This window comes from Zootermopsis nevadensis, unplaced genomic scaffold (assembly GCF_977971745.1).
Source record: "Zootermopsis nevadensis isolate Lab colony 2312 unplaced genomic scaffold, Znev_1.0 Znev_ptg000027l, whole genome shotgun sequence".
NCBI classification, from domain to species: domain Eukaryota; kingdom Metazoa; phylum Arthropoda; class Insecta; order Blattodea; family Termopsidae; genus Zootermopsis; species Zootermopsis nevadensis.
This window is the reverse complement of record NW_028259159.1, coordinates 5,845,467-5,868,457: the sequence shown is the minus strand read 5'-3', so window position 1 is coordinate 5,868,457 and position 22,991 is coordinate 5,845,467. Positions and strand designations below refer to the sequence as shown.

The 22,991-nt window shown below is 36.7% G+C and overlaps 3 protein-coding genes across 4 annotated transcripts; all 3 read right to left on the bottom strand.

Annotated features, from left to right (window-relative positions):
- Positions 1–496: 496 nt before the first annotated feature.
- On the bottom strand, positions 497–6,049 carry REG (proteasome regulator gamma). 2 transcript variants are annotated; one of them, XM_022082759.2, is made up of 6 exons: positions 5,895–6,049; positions 3,634–3,666; positions 2,843–2,988; positions 2,152–2,338; positions 1,379–1,549; positions 497–836 (listed from the first exon to the last, which is right to left on the bottom strand). In XM_022082759.2, exons 1-6 carry the CDS (start codon positions 5,916–5,918, stop codon positions 648–650), a joined length of 750 nt encoding a protein of 249 aa, XP_021938451.1. In that variant the 5' UTR covers positions 5,919–6,049; the 3' UTR covers positions 497–647. The 2 variants fall into 2 exon arrangements, with proteins under 2 accessions (XP_021938451.1, XP_021938452.1); XM_022082760.2 differs by lacking the exon at positions 3,634–3,666 and having other exon boundaries at positions 5,895–6,047.
- Positions 6,050–11,713: 5,664 nt separating this feature from the next.
- Positions 11,714–15,265, bottom strand: LOC147872487 (uncharacterized). The gene is made up of 2 exons (XM_087356451.1): positions 15,212–15,265; positions 11,714–14,144 (listed from the first exon to the last, which is right to left on the bottom strand). The coding sequence occupies exon 2, from the start codon at positions 14,112–14,114 to the stop codon at positions 12,132–12,134; it is 1,983 nt and encodes a 660-aa protein (XP_087212577.1). The 5' UTR covers positions 14,115–14,144; positions 15,212–15,265; the 3' UTR covers positions 11,714–12,131.
- A 3,676-nt stretch (positions 15,266–18,941) lies between these two features.
- Positions 18,942–22,508, bottom strand: LOC147872486 (uncharacterized). Its single transcript, XM_087356453.1, has 2 exons — positions 22,455–22,508; positions 18,942–21,387 (listed from the first exon to the last, which is right to left on the bottom strand). Exon 2 carries the CDS (start codon positions 21,355–21,357, stop codon positions 19,375–19,377), a length of 1,983 nt encoding a protein of 660 aa, XP_087212579.1. The 5' UTR covers positions 21,358–21,387; positions 22,455–22,508; the 3' UTR covers positions 18,942–19,374.
- Positions 22,509–22,991: the final 483 nt, after the last annotated feature.

Genomic DNA, 22,991 nt, shown 5'->3' with positions numbered 1-22,991 from the left:
TGAAGGAATGTAGAAAAAATATCTTGCTCAGGACCACAGTTAATCTTCAGTTCTTCAAAACTTGCAGGCAACATACTGGCTTTTACCACACTCTGTAATAGCGTCTGCATGGGTCGAATGGAAATGGAATTAAAAATGGTCGGAAAACAGGGCTTATCAAGCATTAAAACTGTTAATGGTAGGGCTCTCTTTTGAGTATTAAATAATACTGTTCCATCCATATGGTATTTATGTTTGAGGTATAGGCTAAAAACATTCTCCTGTATGTTACCGCAGTGTATAACATGTAATATGATGGCAAATAAAATACACAACAATACTGTATTCACTTGTATGGCTCTATAATTTAATAATGAATTCCAACTCAATTTAACATGCATAAAAGAGGATAGATTAATTATAAAGAAATGAATCGAAAGGCTGAAAATGGTAAAAACAAATAAACTTTCCAAACAAACTGCCCTCATACTCCTTACAATACAAAATAAAACCAGACTTAAAATTTCTTGCACAAACTGTATTTCTGTGGATGTATTCTTGGGGTCACATTAGCTTTGACAAAATCTTGTCTGTATAAAACTTCAATTTACTACCATTTGTATAGCCCTAGAAGTGATGTGGAAATAGATCAGGATGTGTCAAATGTCCTAGTAAAGCGAATCGGTGTTAGACGATCGAGGTTTCTTTATCTTTTCCAGGTTCTTAACCACAATATCATGAAGTGTGCAATAGCGATTCCGTATTTCACACATGACAAGCCACAAGCTCACATACTCCTTCTCGTCGAGTTCCTGAACGGCTCTCCGATAATCTTCAATATGAGGGTACTTTGCAACCTAAAACAAAATAAAAAGTAGGTACATACACTAAACAGATATCATGAAACTGACCAACATATTCACTGAAGACAAGCGTCTTACTTCATCGAGTCTTGTGATTCACGTACTGCAAGTGCTGATAACCACCTGAACTACTATAAGAAAATTTTACATTCTAGACCACACATTTCCATTACACAGGTTTGGAAATGACTGAAATGCATTAATTATTAGCATCTTTTAACACTTTAAACTGCACTACCGAGAAGTATGTTAGTTTTTTTAAGTTTGATTTAACATTTGATCTGAACCATTTTATCATAAGACAGCTATAACTAATACAGAGAATGATAGAAATAAATGATCATGATAAATATGCAATCCAGGAAATGTATCAAGACCAGATGAAGAGAAGGATTTGGAAAATAAAACTGGAAAGAGGACAGAAGATAGTGCAAGCACGCTTAACATATTAGGACAAGAATAGAGGGAAAGAGAAGAAGAAATGGAATACTTTATCTTTTCTTTTTCACACGATCCTAAAATATTATAATGAATACTTTGGAAACAATCTTTCCTCTTGACACAAAGTATCGTGAGATCTGATCAAAGAATGCAGCTGCTTCAGACTCAACAGACTGGATTTCTCCCAAAGTGTCTTCCTGAATCGACACTCCGAAGTTATTACCATCCTCAATTTTTGGAATCATGAAGGAAATCCACATTTTCAGCTGAAACAAGAAACGGAGGCATTGGTAGACTGAAATGAATGCCTTAGAGTTAAAAATAAACATTTACGTGCACTTTTTCCTAACAACTTTCTTTAACACCACGGAACAGAGTCCTTCTTGAAAAGCTATAAAGTTCTGAATACTGTTCTGGCTTTTGTGTTTATACTTTGCATTCAAACAGAACTGTGCTAAAACTTCAGGGTTTCTACTAATTTTGCCCTGTAATTTTTATAGCACGTCAGAACATAATGGAACAGACACAATTTTTCATTACAAACATGCCAAAAATCAAGCCCATAAACTCCTTAAAATGAGTGTGTGCCAACGACACAATGTGACCTTGAGACTTACAGGTTTTAAGAAATACTATCAGTTCCTTAGATGAGGGGCCAGTCCGCCGCATTACCTTTATCTTCACTGGCCTCATAAATGATCAGAGTGGGATGCTGTGGTTACGTATTATTTAAGATATGTATTTACCTCAATCAAAGCCTCGGACAGACGGACCTAACAGAGGACCGAATCGAAGAGAAGAATTGAGGAGGCCATGGACCGAATACGGACCGGAGAGCCATAGAAGAAGAAGAAGAGGAGGAATTTACCAGATTTGCATCTTCAACAAGTTGTCTGATGTGGGGCTTCACAACATAAACCAACTCGCACAACTGTTTGTTACATGGCACTGTGCCAGTTGGGAGGGCCATCACCTTGGTACCTGGCACCTCATTCTCGCTGACCACACAATTATCGTACTTCCACCTTTTGTTGCTTGGCTGTTCCACCACATGGCTACCAACAAGAACTGAATTAACATTATGTTACAAAGAACAAAAACTGCAGTATATGTCACAGTAAACACAAATACAGACTGTTAAAGTAGGATTTGAGGTTATCACTACAACTCAGAAGACAACCATCTACAGATAGTTTAAGATTTTCCACAAGATGTGTTCTGTTCAGATGGTGGCAGAAATGCCATATGAAGGAAGAAAATTGAACTGAAATGAGTATAACACTTAATATTAATTTAACTGTAGTAAATGTTTATAAAAGTAAGCAAATATCCACCTGCGCAACATTTTTGGAAGTATTAACAACATTCTCCAACATTAAATTTAATTACCATCAGGTTATATACATAGTTATAAATGGCCAATTACAGCAATAGATTATAATTCTACTTTACAAACTCATGACTCATTAAAAAAAACTGTAACTACAATGCAATCTGTATAAGTGTAGTGAGGAAATTATCACAAAATGGCTGCTTGTTTCAGAACATCTTGCACTAACCTATTGACAATGACTGGATCTGGTACAGGGATGTTCAGAGGTTGATGGACTTCTGTCAAATCTTGTCTCCCAAATTGAGCTGTATCAAGTAACTTATTTAATTCAACAATTTTCTTTGGAAAACCTTTGAGAATCAAATCTTCAGCCTGAAACAACAAAAAACCATAAATAAACTTAAATGAACAACATTAAAATCACATTTTCATATCAGAAGTGTGGTTGAAACTCTAATATACTTGAATTTTAGTGCATAATAACTATAATGAATTTCATCAGGACTATTCAAATCTGTCAGAAATTGAAAGCGGAATTTCCACTTTCAGCTATGGGACGGACGACAAGACTTTGATTCCACGCAGTGCACAATCTTTCTTTTCAAGTGTCCACACATGCTCTGTGGTCCATCCAGTCTCCTATCTGACGGGTATCACAGATATTTCCTTGGGGGTAAAGTGGCCTGAGTGTGTAGCTAAGCACTCGTCATCAACTAGTGTAAAGGTTAAGAATAAATAAAACTACAGATATTTTATGTGTGATCACACATGATCTAGAATCAGATCTTGCTTTATTCATACATCTACACAGACTGTAGTGCCTCCTATCTTCTTGTTAAGAAGTATCCCTTTCAGTCAATTAATACACAAAAGTGCTACTTTATAACAGTGCAATTCATCTTATGTCCTACTTTGTCATTGAATAAGAACAGCAAATTTCCTATAAAAACAACAACAAACAACTGGCTTTGAAGGAATGTTATTAGGCCTCACACAACACAACACCCATTCACTCACCTTTGATTTCAAGGAGTCTTTGTACTCTAGCACCTGCAACAAACAACACTGCATAAGATTTTACAAATTCCCTTTACATATATATATATATATATATATATATATATATATATATATATATTTTTTTATTTTTTTTTAAAAGACGAAGGACATACACAGGATGTTGACTTTCTGAAACACACAATATATATATATATATATATATATATATATATATATTATTAGATTACAATTCACTTTAAACAGCAGTTTAAATTATCTATATTATTAATACTCACACCACAAAAAAATGTAATAAAACTGGTTACATGCAGTTATTTTATATTCATGTTATTTTTTGGTCAAGATCCTGCCCAGTTGTTTTATTCAAATAATTTATGCCGATATTTGTCACTCTGTATATGGCAGAAATTTGTGTTAACATAATTAATAACAAACATTTTCATTACATGCAAAGAGATCAAACACATGCAATTTTTATAGGAAACTTGCTGTGATATTATACACATAATTATTTACCAAAGGAACTTCTTCAATACGAGACATAGCTTTTGTGTAGTTACATCCCAAAAACACTGATGCATTAAAAGTGCAATGAGAATTTTATTCCATTAATATAACATTGGCAACATACTGTAACTGGGTGAAACAGAACAGTCTAAAATGACGAATTATACTTCTAGGTTCTTACTTGGTAAAGTGTTATAATTTCTAGTTTATATGCATTATTACAAGTTTATTTATGTCTACTTATATTAATTTAAAAGAAAACAGGTTTATAGTATCATGACTTTGCCCCCTATCAACTCTCAGGCCATTAGACCTTTCCAATTTTTAAATTCCTAGAAATCGATAATGAAAACATAGTGGCTGTGCAAACCTCTGATATTGGAGTGACATTAGCATCACTCCTTTAAATCTCAGTGGGAACTACCATATAATTTAACAATCAGTAATCGCACATTTTTATTTCTATGAGTCTCAGAATAAACAGTGATCATTTCCTTACACAGAATTTACAAACTAACCTTTGTAATGGTGAAATGTTGTCTTCTCTGAGGTACAGTTTGAATTATTAAGTATTATTTAGATGAGCTTTGACTTCAAAGTGTTGACAACAGGTCCCAATGTTTTGTATATTAAAATACATTAAAAACTGGCATGTATTTGTATGTAACATCTGGCATGCTAAGTGGCATGACTTAAAGGCACATACAACAGCAAAAATTGTAAACTATTCACACAATGTATAATTTCTGTAACAAGCTAAAAAAACTACTTATTTTGTTCTTCATTTAATGTTAAAATCATCACCACCACCATACAAGAGCTCACTGATGGATGTTACAATGGGCCAATTTCGTTCTTTAAAATATGTATGGACTAGGTATAGTATGACCCATCAAATTTGATGGGAAGGAATCTCTTATGTTGCACAGTAATACAATTTATTGGAGCATTATTGGACAACATATTGAAAGTACAACATGTATGATATTTCTTAAAAAAGTCAATGAAATGTGGAAACATCTTCATGGCAACTGGAGCCAGATTTGTGTCAAATGCACAAACACAAAACTGACTGCCTGACTCCAGACTCCCAGCAAATGCAGACAATGCTTTACCCCACCATTGGCATGACCACAGCCTCACCTGCATTTCTTGTTACTGGAATTGCTACTACCAGAAGTTAATTTATAATTTTTCAGCATTGCACAAACATACAGTCAAGTGTGACAGGAACTATTATATTAAGAGTAAAAAGATGAATAAAATTTTAAATTTTATTACTTGGTCAATCATGAAAAGCATAAAATGATGTCTGGAAATGTAGAGGCAGAGAGAGAGAGGGAGATAGAGAGGGAGTTCTTTGCATTTAAAATTTCCCTACAAAATGAAAAATTAGATTAATTTGATGAGGTAATGTTGTTACAATAAAAAATGACGGTGCAAACCGTAATTCAACTGTTAAAAGTTATTCAGTTCATTTACCGAACAAATGAAAAACTTTACAATGGATGCCACATAGTATCACAATGACAGATTGGTAAGTCGAATTTACAAACATAAAGTAAGGGTTTTAATTTAACGCAACGCTGGTGTCTTTCTTGTATATTCAATGGAATACGTTTTAGCTATAATACATGTACTACAAATTAGAATACACATACTTGATACTTCCCTCCTCTGTCAACGCTTTTATGTTTCGCGTTTCAGAAACTGCAAGGAAACATGAAAACTTAATTTCTGTAAATACTTACTTTCTGTGTTGGTCCATCTGCCATATTACTACTTGCAAATTGATACAATAACAAATGTGGCACCAACAAGGAGTATGCAGTCTACAGCTTCCCAGCTTGCTTGAGGTTACTTTCCTTGTAACGTGCGATTTTGAAACAGGAAGTTGCTTGCCAAGGAATTATTCAGGTACATAACCTAAGAAAACATTTGATTTGTACGAACATACATTACATTAAATTTGCTATGAAATTATAAAGTTATAAATTATGTTTAAAATATAAAGTTAATTACAATACACCACAGTTGTATTCTACGACTTATTAAATATTGTGCAGATAGTGGACATTGAGCGGGAAATTTAATGTAATGCTTTTTAAGCCTTGAATGACTACGCATTTAAGTGGCTATTTTCAGTTTTCACAAAGACTGCCAAGTTTCCAATAGAACATTTAGGAGGAGAAATGTACAATTTTTGCTGCAAGGCTAAGGCCCTCTATGACACATAACCTGGCCACCTTGAATGCCAGCCAACATCAAATGGTTGTCAAACTCCAATGACGTGTTAAATAAAAAAATAATGTGTAATGCAGGTTTATCATATAAGGTTGGTACACACACACACACAAGGGAATCCTTATAACTTTTATAAGTGACTTGGTATTAAGAAAAGAATACCAGACACTAAATTATTACATTTAATATCCAACAAAAATAAACTATACGTCTGAACTTTATTTACGTGTTCTTAAATGTGAGTAGAATGTTTGTTATTACAGTCTGTCACTGTCTTTATGTGACAGCATTGTTAAATACATTACAAATAAACAAACAAATAATGAGCATAACCAGGCATGGACCAAAACTTTGTCATACATTTCTAAAAGTTGTCATCCTTTTCACAGGTAATGCATATAATTGATCCGGTTAATATCGGGAGCTATATACGTTACATTTCCTGTGGCCGTGTGTCTCAGATGGCGCAACATCTAATGGCACCCTCGGGAGATATTACGCTGGTGAGTTGATCGCAAGAAGGCGTACATTGTGCGGTCTGTGACGGAAGGAATAACTGCAAGGATCCTCTACGTGGCCACGTGGAAAGAAAACACCATTGCTGTGAGTAGATATACGCCATGCATTTATTTAATCCTTTCTGTACGGAGTTTTATTTAGAAAACAATTTTTTTTAAATGATTTTAATTGAAAACATGCTATGGATAACTTCATTAAATAAGCCGTTAGCAAATACGAATAAATAATATTACGGGCTCAATACATCTGGCAAGTGGCGGGCTCTTGTGAACATGTAAAGAACCTTTAGGTTCCATAAAAGACTTTTTATCTGGTCGAAGTACTGTGTTTGATCATGTTTCGTAGTAATTGGAACGTTAAACTCTGAGTACAGATAAAAAACTTTGTGGTGAGGTGAATGGGCTGCCCCACACGTGCCAAAACTGCACTGTTTATGAAGACTAACATTCTTTTAGTGTGAGCAAGTCTGCTGAGGGACACGTGCCAACTACATGCTTTCAGACGATATTTAGCGTATTTAGGAAATTGTAATGGTTGTAAGTTACGTACATGAAGGGGCATGGAGGCAAAAGCCCACATTATTATTGAAATCCGTGGGTCAAACTCATTGTTTGCTAAGGTCCGCTAAAGAAAGAGGCGGCTGTTCAGGAGACATCACAACCGACTAACTAACTAGATGGCTTATTGAACCCGAAGGTTCATCACCGAATGAACCAAAGCCCTGTCCTGGGTCAACAAAGTCCAGTCTCCTTCATGACTGACTAATTTTCACTAATTCCAAAGCGTTAGCTTCAGATCTCATGACAACCCATCACCGCAATTCGTGATTATAAATGGAGCAGATCGTCAGAGCCACGCTCCGACCGTCTCAACCCACGGGGAAGTCTTGTCTGGGATATGTAAGCCAGAATCTGGGCGTAATCTTTACTGTCGACAGTCTGTCATTTCATTGCATGAGGTATTATGAGTGACTCAAAGGGCGGTTAATCATTAAGCGCGTGTTTTGCGAAATTAAAAAGTCTCTATGCTTCTTGTAGTTAAATTTGCCCGTGCGTCGCAAAAATACGATATTTCGGTTGCTACTTAGAATTTCTGTTCTTTGTTGAGGCGTAGTTGTGAACAAAAGGAAAAGTTGGACGCTATTTCAGACTTTGGCACTCGGTGGTGACGATAGGGCATCTGTTCTTAATTAACGATGCCGCTAGAACAAAGCGTCAGCTGATTTGTGATGAAGAATGGTGAGTAGATAGTGATTTGAAAGGACGTGGTAATGGTTTATACTGCCTTCTGAGATGTTGTATCACGTTGTCTTGTATCTGCTGCGTCATCACCGTCGGTCCGAATTTTGGAGCTTCATGTTCGACCCGGCTCTGTGGTTGGTCTCGGATTAGTATTTGGTTTCTTGTTTACCGTACAGAGTGCGCCAAGACTAGCTCATGGACGTGTAATTCTATGGTCACACTACTAGATGGCGAAATGTAATGCTCACTTCATATATTTATTTATGGTTGTTTAACGACGCTTTTTCAGTAGCTTAGACTATGTAGCGTCGAATAAGAGGATGATAGTGAATTGGAAAGGATTTGGAAGGAAGTGGTAGTAGTCAAATTTTATGTAATTTAAGGGTGTGGAAGCCCCGTTAAAATGAACCAAACCAATCGATTACATGAATTGATGCACCGTGTTGTATTTTGGCGCTGGGTAGTGTTTTTGGAGAACATACCACCTCCATCATCAGGGCTGAAGTTTTAATGGAGGTAGCATATTTCTGTGAAGCGTTTGTCACAGCCAAAGTACTACAGGGGAAAAAAGCTGGTATTTGGTAACGGCGTTGAAGGAATGTACCAGTGTTTGTGGTATATTTGGTGACGTTTTCAAAAATTGATATTTATTTTGATTAAAATATAGCAGAGGACAAAAACGTGGTTTGTACAAACTGACTGCAGTTGACTCATGTAAATCCATCTGTCAGTTCTACTGAGCCCCCCCCCCCTTTTTTTTTTTTAATGACAGGCCCACATAAACCTTTCTAAGCCACGTTACCTGTAAATTACGTCGTAATTTTCCTTATTTTAACAGTGTTCTGTTTTGGTCTTTTTAATCCTCGTTTGCATTGTGTTACTCCACAGGGCATTCCATTACTCTGTCCCGGGCCTTAGCTTACTTATATGAAATATTTACGTTCTGTTATAATATAATGCTCTCATCTTGCTTGATTTAATCTTAATAATAATCGTTGAAAAGTCAAAATTAAGGAACTTTTTGTGATTATTTTTTTTCAGCCTGGTATCACTTTATTTCTTTTAGATTCAAATTGTTTTGAGCTCTCTGTTGTCACTCACAGTCTGTGTTCTTTCGCTAATGTAAGAAGCGAATTTTCAGGACCATAAAAATTAATAATAAAAAGTAAAATAAAGCAAAGTAAGGGAAAGAAACCAACAGTTTTATTATGTTTTAATCTCTGCTATTCTGGCGAGCAGTCAGGAAAAAAGCAGAAGAAGATTTTCATAGAAGCAAGCATTTTCCGAATTTAGTCTGAGTTTAATTTAATCCAGAACACAATTTTTGTGTTAACGTCACACACCTGATTTGAAAGAAAATATTTACGATGTTGCCGTGTAACCTGGCGACGAGGCGAAGACGAAATTTGATCTGTTTCACATTCCGACGTAACTTTACAATCCCGATTGTGGCAGTTAAATGTACACGGGAGTTCCTTGTGTCGGCTTTAGTTCATTTCTCAGAAGGAACTTGTCATAACTGGAACTTTTGTTGCTTTTGTTTTATAGAAGTTTCTCCAGGGGTTCAGTACAACGAAAGTGAATCGATAACCTGAATGTCGGCCTACGTACGAGCGCACACAACGCGCGCTATGTGACATAGTCGCTTGTAACATGAATAAATTATTATTCCTTTAGGAGGAAACCAAACACAATAGGAATTATGGAATATTTTATGTGCTATGAAAGATTAATGAGTCTCTAAACTGTTATGGGCGTATAAGCACTATTTTTCTCTTGTTCTAGACAGTAATAGAGATATGAACTGTAATGTAGCATTTATTTTTTTAAAGGAATGGCAAGTGACTTTTAAAAAGCCAAAGTATAAACTGTGGTAGGCTAGATTTTCGGTTATTTACGACATTGGAGTTACACAGGGTTTAAAATGTTTATGTTCTATTTATACCACATATATAGTACACATTTTAAAGTATGTGTTGATGTGAAAGATTTCCCTTGGGCCAATCGCGCAATGCCATGGAATCGCATATGTTTCGTGAATGTAAAACTTAATTATCTCCCAACTTGCACAAACATTTTGGTGAGTGGGCAGCATCCAACGTCATTTGTTTGAATTTTCAACTTTTTATGAAACTTGGTACGAGCAACATGTCCTGAGACACCATCTCATAACTGTACAATTATAAACACCTATGATGAATACGAACATGGCGGCCGTGCGAAAATGTGATATGGTACTGTGGAAAACGACACTGTATCTGGCCATACTTTCCTTTTAGTGATATCCTGCGCCGTCTGCAGTTTACATGATAATTCTGACTGTAGGTAAATTTATTTTCTCCAGCAGAGGGGATGATAAATTCTAAGAACAAAAATTTGGAACGTGAAAACTTTATTGTGCATCGCTGTAGTGCTGGTGTAAGTCAGCACGCGATAATATTAAATAGTAGTGAATGTAATACAAACCGAAGTAATGGAAGATTTTTATTAAATAAAAGTACTAACTTTAAACGTACATCTTACTTCAATTTTATCACGCTATTTAATTATCTCTGTCAATTTAATTAAATTATTGTAGTTATGTAGTTTATCCACTGGTGTTAACGTCGTGTCTCACTGCTGAAAATCATTATTTAAATATTATTAATGATGATTATAAATTATTACATTAAATTCAAGTTTTGCGAAGTGAATTTAAAGCAGCGAAGTTCTTGATGATAAAAATACAGTGCAACAGAAATTTAGAAAGGAAAGCAGAGAGCAATTTAAACTTTAAGTACGGATTTTTCTAATGTGTGGACAGCTGGTCTGTTCCCTGGAAAGCCTTTTTCGAAATAATTTCGCAAAGAAATACGGCGAGGCTGAAACCTTGACCTAATATCAACATACCAAAAGCTGCACTCAAGTGGACACAAAGCACATGTTAATGTTGTTATCCGGAACTTATATCTTACTCCGTAAGAGACTCAACATAATTAATTCTGACCAGTATCTGTCGACGATAACGCCCTCCAACCAACGTCTGATTAGTGTGTTGAGCCGATATAAGAACGGGCTTCCTTCATGCACAAGTGCAGCGTAGCTTACATGAAGTATTGGAGCTCAAAACGAGCATGAGGAGTTCTTGCGGCAGAATGTTGTCTGCTTTATTTTTCTTAAAAATGGATTGCGTAGTCTCACATCGATATTGTAGTAAGTACGTAAGTTTAACGACACTACAGAAAACTGTACTTTTGGAATTAGTAACTTTTCGTACGTCACAAGTAACGTCCGTTCTTCATTAGTAATACGGGTCCCTGAAAACGTTTATGAAACTTGGTACGAACATGCCCGCAGAGATAATCCCACGTGTGTATCGTCATAATTTCTTGTGATGAATCAGAACATGGCGAGAGCGCAAAAGTCTGATACGATTATCGCAGACAATATGACACTGTATTTGTTCACGCTTACCTTTTAGTGACATCTTCTACAGTATGATAATTCTGACTGTAGGTTAATTTCTCTGCTCGAGTATTAGGGTTGATGAATTGTAAGAACAATATTTTGGGATGTGAGTAGTTTATTGTGTAAAATTTACTGACATTATAACAAAAATAATGAGGTACGGTACAAGCCAGTACGCAACATAGTACAAAAACATGCAAACCTAGGTTTAAGTAACTATGGTAAATGGAATTCTTCCTTTAATTTTAATATTATAATTAATTATCTGTAGTTAGAAATATTTTGTAAAATTGGTGTTAAATCGTGTCTGACAGGATCTGCACAATGAGGTTATTGGTGTAAAGGCGAAGGTGTAAAGATTTTGGGAGAAATTGAAGTCTGATAATCACACATCATTCAACTTTGTAATTGGCGAGAATTCAAATGTAGTGTGATACATTTTGGCAAAGGTTAAAAACGACTCTGAACCTTAAAATTTCAGTACTTCAGTGTGTGGTGTAATAGAAGTTTTGGTTTTGGTCTGTTTTATTACGCAGTTTATGGATCGGTTGCCTGCAGCACCATTTTGGAGATAATTTCACAAAGAAATATTACGAAACTGAAAGCGTGACCTAATATCAATACACCAAAAGCTGCACTCAAGTGGGAAATAGTGAACACAAAATACATGTCACCATTATGATCGAAATCAGTGTTTTCGCCCCGTACGAGAGCCAAATTAGATAATTCGGACCAATATCTGTCGACGAGGCCGCCCTCTAGACATTGTTGGATTCCTATGTTTATCCCCTCCAGAAACGGACTTCCTACGTTTAATAGAGCGGTTCCACTAACATGGAATATGCTTTCGTCTATATAACACACAACTTTACTTTCGTCTTTTATGCCAAACGTATTCACGATGTATTTCACAAAAAGGCCAGCATTCGCCGTCGTTAAATCACGACGACTCACTAGTCGCTTAATGCATTTTTCCATGTCATCGCAATCGACTCTGCGTGATTCGGGAAACCTGTAATATTCCTGATACCCCACTGCCGATACACCTAACTCAACAGCTGTATTCGTTCCAAAAACTAAATCTGTTTCAAGAAGATCATCGATGGTTCTTAATCGTTTCTGGTGACCCGGTTCAACCAGATACGAAACGAAGAATGCTTGAAAAACAGTGATGATAGCAAAGCAATAGAACACGTACAGGAGGAAGAAAATCCTCTGTTTCCAGGTGTCGGGATTTCTTGTCACAGACACTCCCATTAAAATAGCCCACGCATTATAGAATGACAGGGACAGACTTGTGGTGGTGTGAACTGATCGACGTGCAAAATGTTCTGTACTCCAAAACACTGCACCGGTGAGTATGAGCACAAGAATTAATGTCAGCCAAACGGGAATTGTGAACGTCGATATTATCTTATCCATCCTGTGGACTCGTGCAGGACATGGAAAGCAAATAGTGAAATCCACAGTAACAAACGGTGTTGTATAAATCAACCCTGGGAGGAGTATGAAAGGTGCCAGTGGAATAACACCAATGGTTATATCAGATAATCTTTCCATCATAGTGGTTACTTCTATAATGTATAACTCTATGGAACTGCCGAATGATGGCCTAAGAAAATTAATCGTAAGGTTCATCTTCTCAGCCGATATGCGGTAGAACTCAACAACAAATCCACTCATATTGTATCTCGTGTTACCGTCTTTGTCTGTGTAATTCGCTGTCATAATCAGGAAAGGTGGAAATCCAACGGACGTCACTGTAATAGGACATCCCATGAAGTTTTTGGGAATTTTTAAGGGAAAGAGGTCCACGTTCGCGGAGAAACTTCCATCGTTTTCAGTTGTCCATTGGTCAATCAAGACGACGTCTTTTACTTTGCCACAGTTTCCTCCTTGAAAGGGAAACCAAGTGTACAGATCTAAGATTCTGCTTTCAACAGCTTTGTCGTAAGTTTGACCTTGAGAAATAAATGATCTGGAATTCGGTATAATTATGACCACGTTGACAATGAAGCTGACTTTCCACATTATCTCAAAAACGTGACGAGACAGTGACATGAGAGGTTCAGTGTCATCGCCGGTCATCACGATTACAAGGAACCTACCCCAAGGATTCCATGCACCACTGGACTTCATGAGCTCCAACTGCGCCTCCATGCTTTCATAGATAGTATCTTCTTTCTGAGACCACGCGAATATAATATAACTGTGATGGAGTGTTGATTCTTCTTCGTTTTGGTCCGTTTCTTCTGATGTAAACATTAGAACAGGCCACTTTGCTTGTTGATTGATTCTCATTAGGACGCCGTTGATCATCTGTGCGTTGTCGACGATCAGTGATGTGTTTGTGGCTTCAAGTTCATCGGTTGGTACTGAGACGTAGAGAGGTCGCCCCTGAGTGAAGTGTCTGAGTGCTATCGTCTCCACACATGTGGCTAAGTGGTGATGCACTGTAGTGTACGTCAAATGGAGAGGTGACCCCAGGGCTCCGCATATCAGCATTAGCAGGATCTTCATGTTTTCTGTCTTGTTGACAGCGGTATTATTCTGTGAACAAATGATACTTTTATAAGATATTGTAGATGCGTCATATTGTGATTTATTTAAATAGTATTAAAAATATATTAAAATTAGCCGTCAATCACAATATAATATAATCAAAAGAAAAACGAAAACTAAAAAACATTAAAAATCACTAAAAAATAAGTAATTCAGTGAAAAGTTTATATACATAACACCAGATGATGGCTATATATAGCCGAAACATGTCGTGTATATTCCACATGTAAATCGAGTACTCGATAGGGAACGTAAAATGATAGTTTAATCCTTTAATTATATTATATTGTGATTGACGGCTAATTTTAATATATTTTTAATACTATTTAAATGATACTTTGTTAAAATTTGAAATTCACTTCTGTGTTGTATACTTAGGTAGTCATGTAACATTCTTTAACCGTGTTAAAGTGGCCTTAGAACTTAGATCGTTTTACAGCGATACACAGGCACACGGCTCAGAACACAGACATACGTACACACACCAAGCTGCGATGACATCTTAACTTTTTAAACAAAAGATAGGAATATGTAATTGTCCCTGTGCAAAGTCTTCGAACGTTTATTCGAGAGTGGCGATGGTAACAATGGACCAAAACATGTAGTTCGTGGTGATAATGTGTGAAGTGTGTTAAGGCGACTGAGAGGAATCAACACGTGTTTTTCCTTCTTCACTGAAAATGTGTTGATAAGCGTCGAAAGATGATAGTACAATTGTTGATTTGCAGATTGTATTTGACGTCCTGTTTGCGAAATCACGCCATGTTCAGAAGAGAAAGAACTGGTTTAAATTTCTAATCATTTACATTTCTCTCGACATTCACTGAAGTTCAGCGAGTGGTGAATGTCGGGGCCGGATGAATCGTGTGACTTTCTGGCCGTTGAATTAATTTGTATCTGATTGTTTGTCGTTTGGATTTATCATTTGTCTGATTGATATTAACATCGTATCTCACTTTGATTGAAGTTCCGCTTTGATTGAGTTGTAAGCATCTAAAATCGATTGCAGAGCTAATATTCACGTGAGGTAAAAATTAGCAACAACCACTACTTACCCAGAACTATCGCACTGTAAGTAATACTGGCCGAAACTAATTGAAACCGCCGACCTATAACTGAGGTTTCAGGGAGATACTTGTGTCGCAAGTTACCTTACCTGCGATCGTGTTTGTGAATACATTTCATAATGCCAGCGAGTAAACATTGCGTGTCTGTTTATAGTAGTAAGCCTGTAGGACCGACGGCATGTTAGGCGGTGATGAGGTAAATCATATATAAAAAAAGACATTCAATTCCTTGTCGTAAGGGCAGTTATAAAATTCAGTGGATCGTTCATTTGATTTACAAGGCTAATTGAAAACGAGGGAGTCTTCATTTTTATCGTTCATTATGAAATGGCATGAACTGAACGAAAAATTACAAAGCGAAAATGAATACGAAACGGTTTCTTGTGATGTCTATAAGTACAAAATTTTCATTTTCAAAATAATTCGATTAATAATATTAATCCATTCCTTCAGGTTTCCTGAATTGAATGTTCTACGTATTTCTCATTTTCCCCATTCGCCTTAAAACCTGCCATGGAACAATTTCGTCACAGTTCCAGGTCTTTGTGATCTGTTAAATTAATTTGTGAAACGTGTACGTAGGTAGAAGTTGAATATTAAACAGTTTTGATGAAAGAAAATCTGGTGACAGCGAGACATTGAACCGCTTTTGTCTGGGGAGGTGTGTTACCGTGCAATGATAAGATCGTTAATTAAACGCTGTTGTTTACTTTGGTTGCGTGTTACTTGTGTAGTTGATTACGGGACTAGGTCTTACAGGGCATTTTAAGAAAGAATCTCTACGTCTTCAAAGGCAGACAAGATGTGCTAATGACGGAACTGATGTAGTGTGTCGTCTGGATCGTCGAGCGTTGAAAGTTTGCATGTGGACATGAATGTTTCGGAGGACCATAGCGCTTACTTCTTTAGGATGGAAAAGAATTTTGCATTTCGCCCTCTTTGCAAGGCGGACATCTTATGTAAGGTTCTGTCCTATTTGTAACCTGTTGGCTTAATGTTTCATATATGCCGATTTTCATGAGCTGTTAAATTAAAACCTTGAAAAGAATTCATGGATTTATTTATCTGACTGTGAAATGTATCTGTAAAATAAGCACGTGTTTTTAGGTAGCTTCGTTCGGCTATCGTTTGTTATTAAGTGTTTTTGTGCGTTATTGAATACTTATTAATATGTTTGTTATAAGACCCATTGCCATGTCAACGCAGTTGAGTTTCTTTGCACCGTATGGGATAGTATTCTTCACTATGTGATCATTCATTGCCTGTTTTATAACATGTCTTGCGATACAAGACAGAAAACAGATGTTTGCGTGACAACACTTGATTTTGGTGTTTCTGTGCTGCTTTTTTTATATTTAAATGAGAATATATTCTTTTTGGAATAAGAATTTCCCTTCCCTCTTGGCGGGCTATTTTCTGCGTTGTTTTATAATTAAATAGAACGTAAACAGCATATTTTTTTGCTGATTATATCGTGGGTTTCAATGTTATCTCAAGTTAATGTTTCTTAAGTTGCCGTAATGAAACGGAATCACAACATTATGTATAGAAATTAAAGGCTGATGAACATTCGGTTGTTAAATTCTAACGAAGATAGTTATGTATTTACGACAGTTCGTACAACGTAGCTTCGGAATTTTGCGTCTGTGAAGTTTGTAATTTTTACTATTCTCAAATGTCAGGCGTGTCTATAATAATAAAGTCTTCTCGGGCTATCAGCCGTGTTAGATGATGAGAAGACTTTATTAATGAAAGCCGTCTTGAAAGCTTCACTTCATATGTGTCTATAATAGTTTATCATTGGAAGGAAATAAATACAATTTGGATTTAGTATAGTCGCGAATTTTATTTTATCCATTGTACAGAAAGGATACCCCGACGCACGTTGTAATATTTTTGAAGATCTTGTACGACTTCATGTTTGACGAGATTAAGTAGCGTCCATCCCGCAAAGATCTTTTTTTTTTAAATGTGTTAATTCTTCGATGTGAATGGGAGTTGCTTCGTTTGGTTTCTTTCTCTTTTGCTTTTATTTTCAATGCCCACCAGAAGTCCTGAGGAGCGCCAATGCGATACCACCGTAGCCATTGGGATCTACTAGGTCTGACGTCAAAACACACGTGCTTATATATATATATATGTGTTGGTGTGAAAGATTTCCCTTGGGCCAATCGCGCAATGCCATGGAATCGCATAAGTTTCGTGAATGTAAAACTTAATTATCTCCCAACTTGCACATACATTTTGGTGAGTGGGCAGCATCCAACGTCATTTGTTTGAATTTTCAACTTTTTATGAAACTTGGTACGAGCAACATGTCCTGAGACACCATCTCATAACTGTACAATTATAAACACCTATGATGAATACGAACATGGCGGCCGTGCGAAAATGTGATGTGGTACTGTGGGAAACGACACTGTATCTGGCCATACTTTCCTTTTAGTGATATCCTGCGCCATCTGCAGTTTACATGATCATTCTGACTGTAGGTAAATTTATTTTCTCCAGCAGAGGGGATGATAAATTCTAAGAACAAAAATTTGGAACGTGAAAACTTTATTGTGCATCGCTGTAGTGCTGGTGTAAGTCAGCACGCGATAATATTAAATAGTAGTGAATGTAATACAAACCGAAGTAATGGAAGATTTTTATTAAATAAAAGTACTAACTTTAAACGTACATCTTACTTCAATTTTATCACGCTATTTAATTATCTCTGTCAATTTAATTAAATTATTGTAGTTATGTAGTTTATCCACTGGTGTTAACGTCGTGTCTCACTGCTGAAAATCATTATTTAAATATTATTAATGATGATTATAAATTATTACATTAAATTCAAGTTTTGCGAAGTGAATTTAAAGCAGCGAAGTTCTTGATGATAAAAATACAGTGCAACAGAAATTTAGAAAGGAAAGCAGAGAGCAATTTAAACTTTAAGTACGGATTTTTCTAATGTGTGGACAGCTGGTCTGTTCCCTGGAAAGCCTTTTTCGAAATAATTTCGCAAAGAAATACGGCGAGGCTGAAACCTTGACCTAATATCAACATACCAAAAGCTGCACTCAAGTGGACACAAAGCACATGTTAATGTTGTTATCCGGAACTTATATCTTACTCCGTAAGAGACTCAACATAATTAATTCTGACCAGTATCTGTCGACGATAACGCCCTCCAACCAACGTCTGATTAGTGTGTTGAGCCGATATAAGAACGAGCTTCCTTTATGCACAAGTGCAGCGTAGCTTACATGAAGTATTGGAGCTCAAAACGAGCATGAGGAGTTCTTGCGGCAGAATGTTGTCTGCTTTATGTTTCTTAAAAATGGATTGCGTAGTCTCACATCGATATTGTAGTAAGTACGTAAGATTAACGACACTACAGAAAACTGTACTTTTGGAATTAGTAACTTTTCGTACGTCACAAGTAACGTCCGTTCTTCATTAGTAATACGGGTCCCTGAAAACGTTTATGAAACTTGGTACGAACATGCCCGCAGAGATAATCCCATGTGTGTATCGTCATAATTTCTTGTGATGAATCACAACATAACGAGAGAGCAAAAGTCTGATACGATTATCGCAGACAATATGACACTGTATTTGTTCACGCTTACCTTTTAGTGACATCTTCTACAGTATGATAATTCTGACTGTAGGTTAATTTCTCTGCTCGAGTATTAGGGTTGATGAATTGTAAGAACAATATTTTGGGATGTGAGTAGTTTATTGTGTAAAATTTACTGACATTATAACAAAAATAATGAGGTACGGTACAAGCCAGTAAGCAACATAGTACAAAAACATGCAAACCTAGGTTTAAGTAACTATGGTAAATGGAATTCTTCCTTTAATTTTAATATTATAATTAATTATCTGTAGTTAGAAATATTTTGTAAAATTGGTGTTAAATCGTGTCTGACAGGATCTGCACAATGAGGATATTGGTGTAAAGGCGAAGGTGTAAAGATTTTGGGAGAAATTGAAGTCTGATAATCACACATCATTCAACTTTGTAATTGGCGAGAATTCAAATGTAGTGTGATACATTTTGGCAAAGGTTAAAAACGACTCTGAACCTTAAAATTTCAGTACTTCAGTGTGTGGTGTAATAGAAGTTTTGGTTTTGGTCTGTTTTATTACGCAGTTTATGGATCGGTTGCCTGCAGCACCATTTTGGAGATAATTTCACAAAGAAATATTACGAAACTGAAAGCGTGACCTAATATCAATACACCAAAAGCTGCACTCAAGTGGGAAATAGTGAACACAAAATACATGTCACCATTATGATCGAAATCATTGTTTTCGCCCCGTACGAGAGCCAAATTAGATAATTCGGACCAATATCTGTCGACGAGGCCGCCCTCTAGACATTGTTGGATTCCTATGTTTATCCCCTCCAGAAACGGACTTCCTACGTTTAATAGAGCGGTTCCACTAACATGGAATATGCTTTCGTCTATATAACACACAACTTTACTTTCGTCTTTTATGCCAAACGTATTCACGATGTATTTCACAAAAAGGCCAGCATTCGCCGTCGTTAAATCACGACGACTCACTAGTCGCTTAATGCATTTTTCCATGTCATCGCAATCGACTCTGCGTGATTCGGGAAACCTGTAATATTCCTGATACCCCACTGCCGATACACCTAACTCAACAGCTGTATTCGTTCCAAAAACTAAATCTGTTTCAAGAAGATCATCGATGGTTCTTAATCGTTTCTGGTGACCCGGTTCAACCAGATACGAAACGAAGAATGCTTGAAAAACAGTGATGATAGCAAAGCAATAGAACACGTACAGGAGGAAGAAAATCCTCTGTTTCCAGGTGTCGGGATTTCTTGTCACAGACACTCCCATTAAAATAGCCCACGCATTATAGAATGACAGGGACAGACTTGTGGTGGTGTGAACTGATCGACGTGCAAAATGTTCTGTACTCCAAAACACTGCACCGGTGAGTATGAGCACAAGAATTAATGTCAGCCAAACGGGAATTGTGAACGTCGATATTATCTTATCCATCCTGTGGACTCGTGCAGGACATGGAAAGCAAATAGTGAAATCCACAGTAACAAACGGTGTTGTATAAATCAACCCTGGGAGGAGTATGAAAGGTGCCAGTGGAATAACACCAATGGTTATATCAGATAATCTTTCCATCATAGTGGTTACTTCTGTAATGTATAACTCTATGGAACTGCCGAATGATGGCCTAAGAAAATTAATCGTAAGGTTCATCTTCTCAGCCGATATGCGGTAGAACTCAACAACAAATCCGCTCATATTGTATCTCGTGTTACCGTCTTTGTCTGTGTAATTCGCTGTCATAATCAGGAAAGGTGGAAATCCAACGGACGTCACTGTAATAGGACATCCCATGAAGTTTTTGGGAATTTTTAAGGGAAAGAGGTCCACGTTCGCGGAGAAACTTCCATCGTTTTCAGTTGTCCATTGGTCAATCAAGACGACGTCTTTTACTTTGCCACAGTTTCCTCCTTGAAAGGGAAACCAAGTGTACAGATCTAAGATTCTGCTTTCAACAGCTTTGTCGTAAGTTTGACCTTGAGAAATAAATGATCTGGAATTCGGTATAATTATGACCACGTTGACAATGAAGCTGACTTTCCACATTATCTCAAAAACGTGACGAGTGAGTGACATGAGAGGTTCAGTGTCATCGCCGGTCATCACGATTACAAGGAACCTACCCCAAGGATTCCATGCACCACTGGACTTCATGAGCTCCAACTGCGCCTCCATGCTTTCATAGATAGTATCTTCTTTCTGAGACCACGCGAATATAATATAACTGTGATGGAGTGTTGATTCTTCTTCGTTTTGGTCCGTTTCTTCTGATGTAAACATTAGAACAGGCCACTTTGCTTGTTGATTGATTCTCATTAGGACGCCGTTGATCATCTGTGCGTTGTCGACGATCAGTGATGTGTTTGTGGCTTCAAGTTCATCGGTTGGTACTGAGACGTAGAGAGGTCGCCCCTGAGTGAAGTGTCTGAGTGCTATCGTCTCCACACATGTGGCTAAGTGGTGATGCACTGTAGTGTACGTCAAATGGAGAGGTGACCCCAGGGCTCCGCATATCAGCATTAGCAGGATCTTCATGTTTTCTGTCTTGTTGACAGCGGTATTATTCTGTGAACAAATGATACTTTTATAAGATATTGTAGATGCGTCATATTGTGATTTATTTAAATAGTATTAAAAATATATTAAAATTAGCCGTCAATCACAATATAATATAATCAAAAGAAAAACGAAAACTAAAAAACATTAAAAATCACTAAAAAATAAGTAATTCAGTGAAAAGTTTATATACATAACACCAGATGATGGCTATATATAGCCGAAACATGTCGTGTATATTCCACATGTAAATCGAGTACTCGATAGGGAACGTAAAATGATAGTTTAATCCTTTAATTATATTATATTGTGATTGACGGCTAATTTTAATATATTTTTAATACTATTTAAATGATACTTTGTTAAAATTTGAAATTCACTTCTGTGTTGTATACTTAGGTAGTCATGTAACATTCTTTAACCGTGTTAAAGTGGCCTTAGAACTTAGATCGTTTTACAGCGATACACAGGCACACGGCTCAGAACACAGACATACGTACACACACCAAGCTGCGATGACATCTTAACTTTTTAAACAAAAGATAGGAATATGTAATTGTCCCTGTGCAAAGTCTTCGAACGTTTATTCGAGAGTGGCGATGGTAACAATGGACCAAAACATGTAGTTCGTGGTGATAATGTGTGAAGTGTGTTAAGGCGACTGAGAGGAATCAACACGTGTTTTTCCTTCTTCACTGAAAATGTGTTGATAAGCGTCGAAAGATGATAGTACAATTGTTGATTTGCAGATTGTATTTGACGTCCTGTTTGCGAAATCACGCCATGTTCAGAAGAGAAAGAACTGGTTTAAATTTCTAATCATTTACATTTCTCTCGACATTCACTGAAGTTCAGCGAGTGGTGAATGTCGGGGCCGGATGAATCGTGTGACTTTCTGGCCGTTGAATTAATTTGTATCTGATTGTTTGTCGTTTGGATTTATCATTTGTCTGATTGATATTAACATCGTATCTCACTTTGATTGAAGTTCCGCTTTGATTGAGTTGTAAGCATCTAAAATCGATTGCAGAGCTAATATTCACGTGAGGTAAAAATTAGCAACAACCACTACTTACCCAGAACTATCGCACTGTAAGTAATACTGGCCGAAACTAATTGAAACCGCCGACCTATAACTGAGGTTTCAGGGAGATACTTGTGTCGCAAGTTACCTTACCTGCGATCGTGTTTGTGAATACATTTCATAATGCCAGCGAGTAAACATTGCGTGTCTGTTTATAGTAGTAAGCCTGTAGGACCGACGGCATGTTAGGCGGTGATGAGGTAAATCATATATAAAAAAAGACATTCAATTCCTTGTCGTAAGGGCAGTTATAAAATTCAGTGGATCGTTCATTTGATTTACAAGGCTAATTGAAAACGAGGGAGTCTTCATTTTTATCGTTCATTATGAAATGGCATGAACTGAACGAAAAATTACAAAGCGAAAATGAATACGAAACGGTTTCTTGTGATGTCTATAAGTACAAAATTTTCATTTTCAAAATAATTCGATTAATAATATTAATCCATTCCTTCAGGTTTCCTGAATTGAATGTTCTACGTATTTCTCATTTTCCCCATTCGCCTTAAAACCTGCCATGGAACAATTT

Excerpts from the sequence above, each read along its gene's own strand:
- LOC147872486 (XM_087356453.1), bottom strand. The coding sequence starts at position 21,357 with ATGAAGATCCTGCTAATGCTGATATGCGGAGCCCTGGGGTCACCTCTC.
- REG (XM_022082759.2), bottom strand. The coding sequence starts at position 5,918 with ATGGCAGATGGACCAACACAGAAA. Across the intron at positions 1,550-2,151 it reads TTGTTGAAGATGCAAATCTG|CTGAAAATGTGGATTTCCTT; the intron begins GTAAATTCCTCC and ends TTCTTGTTTCAG. Across the intron at positions 837-1,378 it reads GAGGAAAGATTGTTTCCAAA|GTTGCAAAGTACCCTCATAT; the intron begins GTATTCATTATA and ends ATTTTGTTTTAG.
- LOC147872487 (XM_087356451.1), bottom strand. The coding sequence starts at position 14,114 with ATGAAGATCCTGCTAATGCTGATATGCGGAGCCCTGGGGTCACCTCTC.